Source organism: Sceloporus undulatus, chromosome 2, assembly GCF_019175285.1.
Source record: "Sceloporus undulatus isolate JIND9_A2432 ecotype Alabama chromosome 2, SceUnd_v1.1, whole genome shotgun sequence".
NCBI classification, from domain to species: Eukaryota; Metazoa; Chordata; class Lepidosauria; order Squamata; family Phrynosomatidae; genus Sceloporus; species Sceloporus undulatus.
Genome location: NC_056523.1, coordinates 176790579 through 176801830, shown reverse-complemented (window position 1 = coordinate 176801830; position 11252 = coordinate 176790579). Strand labels below are relative to the sequence as shown.

At 41.5% G+C, this 11252-nt stretch overlaps 1 protein-coding gene across 2 annotated transcripts in view; it reads left to right on the top strand.

Moving 5' to 3' along the window:
- AGAP2 (ArfGAP with GTPase domain, ankyrin repeat and PH domain 2) overlaps positions 1-11252 on the top strand; it is an 84575-nt gene that overhangs the window by 69806 nt on the left and 3517 nt on the right. The window contains exons 14-18 of one of the 2 annotated variants that reach the window (XM_042448061.1): positions 917-976; positions 3054-3205; positions 4935-5025; positions 8056-8278; positions 9448-9703. In XM_042448061.1, the coding sequence (XP_042303995.1) occupies positions 917-976; positions 3054-3205; positions 4935-5025; positions 8056-8278; positions 9448-9703 (782 nt within the window). The remainder of the gene's footprint in view (positions 1-916; positions 977-3053; positions 3206-4934; positions 5026-8055; positions 8279-9447; positions 9704-11252) is intronic. The other variant, XM_042448062.1, reaches the window with a different exon arrangement.

Here is an 11252-nt window from a genome sequence, read left to right as displayed (position 1 = left end):
GATGATGATGATGATGATGATGATGATGATGATGATGATGATGATGATGATGTCAACCTTTGGTTTTATCCAGCACAGGTGTTCATATGTCCTTATGTGCAAGCTCCCCTTTATTTCAGTGGGGCTTGGAATAGGGTACTTCTCCATATATTCTATCTTATGAGTCAGGTCTGTCTGCTGTCCTTAATGTTGCATAATATTTACCTTCTTCAGTAGCTCCTTCGCCTTTGTTTGTGTGCTAGGATTGCCTCTGATAATTCCATTCCCTATTACATTTAGTAGCCATGTGTCATTAAAAATAAACTGTAAGGAAGACAAAAAGGCATCTTGTGAAGGCATCTGTAGGTGGGCAGTAATGCAAGACTGACTTGACCTGTCAGAATGCCACACGCTGCCACGACTCACCAATGTGCCTGGCCTCAGGAAGACAAGAATCAGACTGAGTAGATGGCTTATGTGGGAGAAGATACTGTACTAGACTGGTGGAGTGGGGGCACTATGAATACAATGGGATCTCTGGAGGATAATCCTCACTCACTTTCTGCATCCAGAAAAGACAGTGAGAAGTCAAATGAGGCTGCCCACCTGCACCCTCTCCAGTCACCTCTGTCCGCACTGAGAAGCTGTTGCAAAGCCTTTCTTTTCCACTGAGTAGGGCTTCCCTGTAATGTCCCCTTACTCACTAAGGGGTTGCCATGCCTCTCACAGCTTTCTCCCCCACTGTCCCGTGCCAATGCTTCACGCATCCACCACCTCCACTGCCAGCCTGTTCCCTGGGTCTGTGGGATCTGATAGCCTCTGCTTTTTTATTATTATTATTTTTCTTCCTCCTCTGAACTCTTTCCCCTTTCTCCTTTTCCTCCCTTCTCTTTTTCTCTGCCTCTTGCTTCCTGCTTCCCCTCTGGACCCTCTGCAGCCAAGCGTAAAATGTGGAAATTAAAAACCTTTGGTAGTTTAAGAAATATTTATAAAACAGGTAATGCGCGGCTCTTTTCTTCGTGCCGTGGCACCCGTTGCATGCAGTTGTGCTTACATCGTGATGTGAGGCCTGCGTAGATGTCTGTCCCCAAAATGCTTGCCCTGTGCTCAAGATAACTTCCTCCATTTTCTGTCTCTTCTTAACAGTCCTCTAGCCCAAAGTAAATATTAAATGTCCTTCCCTCCTCATGTGGGGTACACAAAGGTGGCTGAGCTCCCAAATTCTTTTATGGTGACACTTCTCAAAGGATGCTCTGAGATTCCCCTTATTAGCAGTTTTTATTTTCCCCCTGGGAAAATCAGTATTGAGAGATAAGGCCTGATAATTTGACTGAAGGGTGGCACAGAAATTATTTCACAAAGTAAGTTTTCCTCAAAGAGCCTGCTCAGTGCTACCATCCCATACAATGTGCAGCCATGAGGATTGTTGGGTGTGTTCTAGTCAAGTGCACTCCTACTATGCTCTAGTCAACAATGATTCCCAATAGGCCAGCACTTAACACATCCTGCTTATATGGCCTAGAATATATTTGCCCAGTATCCTTTGCAAAACACAGATAAGTATGAAGAAGAAGGAGAGGAGTTTGAAAACCAAGGCCTTACAAGGTCTCTTTAATGCTCTGTCGTTTTTGTCCTTTATTCTAGCCTGATTTAAAAAACTGATAAATTTATAAATGAGGTTGCATGTTTGTTTGGCAAATCTGTGCTTCCTGAACTAATACTATATTCAAAACGGAACAGAATTATACTTCACAGTTTGCATTTCTTTGGAGTGCAAAGACTCCAGTCAAGCGAATGCAAACAAAAATTTACACATTGGGGGAAGTACATACAAACACATATGTACAAACATTGTTTTAGGATGAATGGCTTGCAGAACTGTACATGTAAAACAAATTACATCCAAAAACATTTATAGCAAGAGAGATAAACATGAAACTGTGTACAGTTTTAATGTGGACTTTGAGAAACATGGGCTGATGTGGAAACCGGATGAAATAAATTTAAGATGAGGAAAAAAAGAGAAACAGAAAAGAAAATGGACAGATTTATCTATGTTTATTCAAAAGATCACCATTTCTTGCTTGCTTTATATTGGTCCTAATAATAAAGTTACTATACTACCGTGGGACTTTGCTTTAAAGCTATATGAGACAGTAAACTAGCTGATAGTTGTAAGGAAATGTGAAGGCAATATTTGTTATTTATTACATTTTAAGTTCACCTTCCTTCTAAGTATTCTGGACAATTTTATCCCACACAACCCAAACTGTAACTAGCTTGAGGTCAACCTCTAAAATCTGTCATCAAGTGAAGATTTTTATCTGCATCTCCCTACCATTAGTCCCACACTAACCAATACACCCCACTGGCATCATTTCACGTGGTGTTGCATGCACTCTTAACTGTTCTATTGTCATTTCTGGTTAAACAAAGCACTACCAGAAAAAAAATTACCAAGCAAAAGCAGGTGTGGGCAGAAAGGGGCTACTGTGTACAACACACACCTTGGGAAATTTGCTTGTGGTCTACAACTTGCAAACTCCCCCTTAAATATATTTCCTCAGTGGACATGCCAACTGGGAGTTGTAGTCCAAAAGAGTACCATTTCTCACAATTTTTGGCTGTTATTTCCAACTCTTTGGAAAAAGTTGATGTAGCACAAGCCTAAGGGATATCCAAGTACTTCCCATCAGATGGATTATGCTCCTTCTCTATCCAAACTACTAAGAATCCTTCCAAAGCAGAGTAGCAAATATATTTGAATATATGCTTTGGCATAGAGCTGAATGGTTGTGGTAGCTGGACTCATGCCCCAGGAACTCCTGCCCAGTGAGGAGAAACTGTATAATATTCTGTCCTTCTGTTAGCTAGCACAAAGTATAACCACTCTCCTTCCATCCATGCAGAACTACTGTCAGACAAATAGGCATTTCTACCTTTGAGTTGTGGAGTGCCTCTGCCCACCTGGGTGAGCTCGGGGGTGGGAGGAATGGCCCCAGATTGGTGTGTGCTATAGGATGAGTCTAGCCACAGCTGCATCCTTGTTTGACCCTGCTCTTTCAAACCCACAGAGGAGGAGAACTTTGAGTTCATCATCGTCTCCAGCACAGGACAAACCTGGCACTTTGAGGCCAGCAGTTTCGAGGAGAGGGATGCCTGGGTCCAGGCCATCGAGAGCCAGATCTTGGCTAGCCTGCAGTGCTGTGAGAGCAGCAAGAACAAGGTACCTTCCCCTCTCCCCGTTATTACCCTGCAATGATTTGGGCCTGATCAGGGACGTAGCTAGGATTTTAGGAAGGGGGGGGGGGCCCAGTAAAAGTCCCCCTTTTAAATGGGGCTTGAGGGGGGCCGGCCCGGCACAACCCCCCTTTTTTTTTTCAGGGGGGGGGGGGGGGGCCCGGCCCCCCAGCCCCCCCCCCCTGGCTACATCCCTGGCCTGATGATGATAATGACGATGACAGTGTACATGTCATAGCCCTTTAAAGGTACAACATAGGAAAACGTCTGCTCCCAAGAGGTATACTATCTAAAACCATACAATGAGGAAATCAGGATGGGAAGGAGGGAATAGGAAAAGGGAGGGAAAGCAGATGCCATTGCACATGTATGGTTACATTTGAGAGTGAAATTTCAGAGGATAAGCCAAAAGGCAAACAGAAAGGTGGCACCTGTGAAAGAGTGAAAAGATGCCATGATTCTAGCCAGGAGATTTCCTGTATCAGCAGAGCATTGGACTAGATGGTGTGTGAGATGTCTTTCAAGTTCTGTGATTTTTAAACATATATATCCTAAAAGGAGTTCCACCCAGCAAGGGAAATTAAATAAAAGGACATCTTACAGAGCAACTGTTGGTTAGCTGAGAATAGTTTAAAAGATAAAGCCTTACTTCCAAACAGTGGCATCACTGGGTCAGTGTGGAGGGTGTAGCCTGCACCAGGTGACACCACTGAGGAGGGGTGACATCCAGTCAGGCCCTCCTCGTATTGTGACGGAGGGGCAAATGTGCCCCTTGTGGTTTCATTGCCTACCCAGCTCTCATTGCCTACCCTGCGGATGGTTGTAGCAGTGATGGAGGGTGATAGGTGAGCAAGACAGCAGGAGGGCAGGGCAGGGCACCTCTGCCAGCTCCCTACACTACGTGTCATCAAGTCTGGTAATGCCACTGCTTCTAGAGTTGAATTGGCCCTCATAGCAGGTACTTGTGGCCACTCCTTGAACATTAACAGAAAATGCATGTAGGTATATGAAATGTGAATGAAGCTGAAGGAACAAACCAGTTTCTTCCTGGTTTCACAACTGAAATATCAGATGTGTTATGCTGTGTTTTTAGTGTGAAAACACTCAGTTTTGGAAGCCCCCATCGACTGTAGGAAGCAGCGTAGTCCAGATATAGATTGGTCATCTTGGTGAAAGGGACATGGCCATTATTTGGAGGTAGTGGTCAGTTTTCAACAGAGGTAAAAGAAAAGTTGAGTCAGCTAATGTAAAATTTACAAATATATGTGGAAATTGTCATCAATGAACCTTGTAACAAGAAGTGAAAAGAGCAGAAACAAATGGTGGGAATTTGAGGGAGAAGGGAACTATTGGAGGAAAAGAGCAAGGATGCTTGTTGATGGGTTCTCTGTAGAGGGCGTTCCATAAAGTGGTGCCATCACAGAAAGCCCCCTCTTTTGTGACTCATCCTGTTAATCTCACATCAGATATAGAAAGTACATAGAACAAAGTGGTGTCTGTAGTGACAACCCAAATGCAATTGAGGTGAGACAAGAATCTCAAACAAAATTTGAATGGGATTTAAAGGACGAGAAGGGAGGTAGCTGATCTCACTCATCTTGCTGAGTGTTGGGTGTTCAGGGGCAGCTTTCACAATACTTATGTCGTAAGCTGTGGATTAATAGAAAGAGGGAACATCCTAGCTTTCCTCATTCATTCTCCTATCACTCCTGCAGGCCCGGATGGACAGCCAGAGCGAAGCAGTGGCAATCCAAGCTATTCGCAATGCCAAAGGCAACTCCTTGTGCGTAGACTGTGGAGCTCTGAGTAAGTAGTTGTCTTGTATATGTGGGAAGATGTGTAGAGCTTCAAGCCCTTTTTTTCTTAGGCAGCAGTGAGGACCTCAGTAGGGTTGAAAGCATAGGGAGGCTTGTTTTAAGATGTGTTGGATCCCATGTTGGGGAAAAGGTGAAATAGGAATACAAACATGCATGCATGAATGCATGAAAATCTTACACTGTGCATATCTCTGGTTACTGCCAATTCCATAATAATAATAATAATGATAATGATAATAATAATAATAATAATAATAATAATAATAATACTGTTTATTTATAGCCCGCTTTTCCAAAGGAGATCAAAGCGGGTTACAACAAGGGTATAAAACATTATACAATTTGAACAAACAGTATATACACATCATAAAAACACTCTAGAGTTAAAAACACCATAAAATTACAGAGAATAAAAAAAAACCTAGCTGGAAGACAACTTATATGATGGGGAGAGAACAGATATCACGACACATGGGGGAAAGCCTGTTGGAAGAGATAGGTCTTGAGCTTCTTCCTAAACAGGTCAAGGGAGGCAACAGAGCGGAGCTCGCTGGGAAGGGAGTTCCAAAGCTGCAGGGCCGAGTTGGAAAACGCCCTCTGTGCAGTCAAGGTGTACTTCGACTTAGGAACCCTCAACAATTGCTTCCTGGCCAATCTGAGAGTGTGGGGCGGATTATATGGGAAGAGGCGGTCCTCCAAGTACCCTGGGCCCAAGCCATTTAGGCAGGGTTACACTCAAGCACAGCCTCCCACCTATCATGTCCATGTGCCCGCCAGCTGTGTTGGACTACAGCTGTGTCTGGCTAGTGTTTTCATGGCAAGATTTATTCAGAGGAGGTTGCCATTGCCTTCCTCGAAGGCTGAAAGAGTATGACTTGCCCTAGGACACACAGTGGATTTTCATGACTGAGCAGAGATTTGAATCCTGGTTTCCCGAAATCCTAGTCCAGCATTCAAACGACTACATCATGTTGTCATTGTTATTGCCATCCATTAATTAAGTACAAATTCTAAATCAGAATCTAACTCTCTCTCCTTGGAATAATATAGCGAAGTCACATGGGGATCAGTTCTTAAAAACATTGCATTTTGAAATACCATCCATGCTCTAAAAAGATCAGAAAAGCATCCCTTACCCCCACATTCACAAAAGTAATGTCAAATAAGTTAGGCTGGGAGAGGGATGGGCAAAGGTCAACCACTTGGCTTCATGGAAGAAAGAGCAATTGAACACAGGTCAACTTTTAAACTATTAACTAGAGTTGGGGGTTTTTGCTATTGAGAAGTGCCTTCCCTTGGGGTGGGGATGGAGTTCCAGAGATTACCCATTATGATTAGAAGAACCCACCTTTGTTCTCCCTCTGTCACCTGGACAATTGGGTACCTGAATCAATCCTTTGTAGATGACATTTTATTTTTATTTTTATTTTAATATATTTTATTTAATTTAACTTAATATTTTATTTATTTTTTATTTTTACTTTGAATTTTTATTTTATTTTTATTTTAATTTTTATATTTAATTTTATATTATTATTGATATTGTTATTACTGTTGCTGTTTTATTTTTATTGTATTGTATTTGTATTATTGTTGTATTTATTTTTATTTTTATATTGTTATTTCATTTTTATTTTTATCCTTTATTATTATTATTAATGTTATTCTTTTCTTTTCCTTTATATTATTTTTATTTTATTTCACTTTTTATTTAAATGTATTTTCAATTTTTATTTATTTATTTATTTGACTTATTTTTTATTTTGAGTTATTTACTTTTATAATTTTTTGTAATATTTTATTGTATTTTTTATTCTCTTTATATTATATATATATATATATATATATATATATATATACTCTTTATATTATTTTTAATTTATTTTACTTTTTTATTATATTTAATTTGCTGTATTTTCAGTTTATTGTATTATATTTTATTTTGATGTTTGATTTTTATTTTTTATAGTTTTTATTTTATTTTTTATTATTTATATTATTTTTATATTTTATATATTTATTTCTTTAATTTTTTCTTTCTCTTTTTTCCTTTTCTTTTTAATTTATTATTTATTTTTAATTAATTTATTATATTTTTAATTTATTTTCAATTTTCTATTTCATTTTATTTTTATATTTGTTTTATTCTTTTTTCATTTCATTTTATTGTGTTATATTTTTATTTTTTATTTCATTTTTCCATTTCCCTTTTTCTTTTATTATTTTATTTTGTTTGTTCAGTATTTAATTTTAATTTTTTAATTCTTTATTATAATTTACAAGAAATAGTACTAGAGCAGACAGACAACCCCTGTATTAGACCATTCTTGATCAAATCTGTTGGGAGTTTAGGGTCATGTGGTTGAGGAGGTGAATTTTGTGGTAATTCTGTAAATCTTTCTAGGTACAAATGAGAAGGACATATTGTTAATGAAGGCGTTCAGTGAGACCATTTTCTCAGTTCCACTAAGCATACTACACATAATAGATGGGAAACAGGGGAAAGTCTTGCTGCAGTAGGGATATTAAATTCAGTGTGATGGAGTGGTTAGAGCAGAGGCTGGGATGTGTGGTCCTTCCAGTGTTTTGGACTGCATTTCCCATCAGATGTGTATCAACCTTATATAGTTTGATGCCAATTTTAACAGAACATGGTTTGATCTTATTGAATCCTGGAATTTGTAGTTTTTCAGTGAACTACTTAGAATTTTCTGCTGTAGAAAGTACTAGTTCTGTTAGAGCCCTTTACTCCAGAGAATTCTAAATAATTGAGTCTACAGGCTAACACAGCTATATCATAATCTAACTGGATTAGAGTGTGAAAATAGATGTGGTAGAGACTCAAGATTCAAATCCACTCTCAGACATGAAGCTGAATAGCTCACTTTGGACCAGTTGCTATGTCTGTTGTAACCTCTACTGCACAGAGCTGAATACATAAGCACTATTACCTTCCACTTTTCTGAGGGAGAGGCAAATCTTCCCTCGTTTCTGATTGGCTCCATTTCCTTTGCTCCAGACCCAACCTGGGCCAGCCTGAATTTGGGAGCACTGATCTGCATTGAGTGTTCTGGCATCCACCGGAATCTGGGTACCCACCTTTCCCGAGTGCGCTCCCTCGACTTGGATGATTGGCCCTTGGAGCTCACACTGGTGCTCACCTCCATTGGCAATGAGACAGCCAACAGTGTCTGGGAGAAGTGTACGCAGGGACGCCGGAAACCCACCTGCGAATCATCACGGTGAGTGCAGGTTATCCCTAAACACAGTGATATAATGCTGCTACAACCTTGCATGGAGCAGGAGAAAGATACGCTTAGACTAATGTGTACTTATGAAGGAAAAGCCATACTGAATGTAGTGGAAATTAATTTCTGAATAAATATACACAAGTTTACTCTGTTCAGTGGCCAACTAAGGACACAAAGGAGCTAATGTTGTAAGCATTTGCTATCAGGGAATGGGTTTAAACCCTTAAGCAGATGTATATTGTTGGCTCTTAGTATTTGCAGTGGGTTCCATTCTGGACATCCGCTCCACTGCAGATGCAAGAAACCATGGGACCAATCCTATAGTTTTTAATGGCAGTGTGCAGCTACACTGCCACAGCTGTGTGCACACACCACCATTAGAGCCAATGGGGCTTGCCATACGTGGATGCTCAAATCCATCGATGTCAAGCCCGCAGTTGGGGTGGACAAGCTGTACATTTCTTCCCCAGGAATAAATTGGTAATTTACTTTGGCTAGATTGTGCCAATGTGGTAGAGTCTTGCAGCCCTACTAAATGGCAAGAAAATAACAATTATACATACTCTAGGACTTTCCTATGTCCTGCCACAGATTTTGCCACTCTCATTTACACTTACTTTGCTAGGGAGATACCCATTCTTGTATTGCCAGGATGATTTTTCTTGATATCTTGAGAGCCCTGCATGATGGATCAGAGCAAAGGTTCTGCTCAGTCCAGCAAGGCAACGTAGCGGGGCCCACTGTGGGAAGCATGTAGCCTCTGGCAAGCTCCAAAAGCAAAACATAGAAGACAATTGCACACTCCTGCTGTGGCTCCTTAATGACCAGTTTTCAGGGAAACACTGCCTCTGAAGCTACAGGTTCCATGTAGACATCATGCTTAGTTGTTTGTTTGTTTGTTTGTTTGTTGTGTGCCTTAAAGTTATTTCTGTCTTATGATGACCTGGTCTAAGGCAAACCTGTCATCAGGTTCATGGCAAGATTTATTCAGAGGAGGTTTGCTATGACCTTCGAGGCTGAGAGTGTGACTTGCCCATGGTCACCCATTGGGATTCCACAGCTGAGTTGGGATTAGAACCATGGTCTCCTAGAGTCCCAGTCCACCATGCCAACCACTACACCATACTGTCTCTTACTGTCTCTTGGCCATATCTTCTCAGGGAGGAACGGGAATCATGGATTCGAGCCAAATATGAGCAGCGATTGTTCCTGGCACCACTGCCCCACTCTGAACTGTCCCTAGGGTGCCAGCTGTTCCAGGCTGTACTGGACCAAGACCTGGGTGCTGTGCTGCTGTTGCTGGCCCACAGTTCCAAGGAACAGATCAATGCTCCCACTGGAGACAAGGACCGGCGGTCAGCCCTGCATGTGGCCTGTGACCTGTCGAATGTGGTGATCACTCAGCTTCTGGTTTGGGTAAGTAATGCCAGGCACCAAGAATGTAAGATGCCCTGGGAATCTCAGTGTATCAAGGGTCTGCCCTGCACCTTGTTTCCTGAATCAAAGGGGACAAGATTTAGAGAGAGCCTGTTGGGGACAGGGAGAAAGACAGGTTTACATGGGGCTAGTTAAGGACTAATTTTCAACACTGCTTTGTTTCGTTTTTCTTCTTTCTGTTCTATCTGTTCTGGTGAGTTTTGTCAGCATGGATCAGACATTGCAAGCACACATCACAATTTTCCATGCTCGTCCTCAACTCAACAAGAGAACAGTTTGCAATAAGATGCAAAATTGCATTCAGACCCATTTTCCTCATGAATGGTATGGCATGGGTAAAGGCAATCGCTCCCCACAACTTTTCCAGGCCAAGAAATCACATGAAGGTATCAGGCCCATTTCACACTACACAAGCCCAGCACTATGGTTCTACTTTAAGTGCCGTGGCTGCATCCTGTGGAATCCTGGGATTGGGATTTTACGGGTGGGATCTCTAGAATCATCAGCCAGGGCACTCCTCTGGTTCCTCTGACCAAACTACAAGCTGCACAGGTTTCCGTCAGAGTCAGCCATGGCAGTTAAGGGAGAATCATAGTGCTAGAATGGTGTAGTGTAAATGGGTCCTCAGTATTCCAGATCTACAGCCTGTGCAACCTGTACATGCAGCCAGTGCAAGAAAGAAGTCAGAACTGTACAGTGAGGCTCAAGTTCAGTCCCTAGGCTCTCCAGCTAAAATGGAGGATCCAGGAGACATCTCTTCCTTAGAACCTGAAACACCATTCTAGTTAAGACTAAAAAATCCTGTGGGAGAACTGGACCAAGAGTCTGACATTGTCAAAAGCTGCTTCCTAATCCCAGCATCAGTGTACCCTATCAGCAGTAGTTAGGGGCTGTCTGGCCCTCTCCAGTTAGAGCACATCTGCTTCAGGGCACTTGTTTTGCCTTCACATTTCAGTTTGAATGTTACAAACAAGAGTCATTCTGTGCAAAATGCTAATGCAGGTGTGCTGCTATGAGGGATTGCAGGACACAGAAAACATCCCCTCCAATATTTCACAGATAGAAACTAGGACACGTTTGGCTAAGCAGCATCAGAGTGTGGCTAAGATAGGGAAAGTTATTAATAAGGAAAGACACACAAGCTAGAAGAGGCTGCAGCAGTTTGCTCTTGCTTGAGCCTCCTGGGAAAGAAAAGACTCTGTCCTCTCCCCACAATAGTGCACAAACTACTTCTCCACTTTGAACTCAGTTTACAACTGAAGTAAACTGAGGACAAGGGGAAAAAATAGGAGGAGAGAGAAACTGAGCCATTTTAAAAGAAGCTGCAAAGTGGGATGATAAAGGGTTAATCGAGATTATCCCTGCCAATTTGCTATAGTCAGAGGATATGAAAAAAGTGCCCATGGATCATTCTTGGCCTACAGGCTGGAAAAAAAATGGCACCCTGTTTCTGCAATGGTAACTGGTGGAGTACCTACGTGGGGATATCACACTTTGACAAGTTGGGGAAGTGGTTACAGCACAGAGG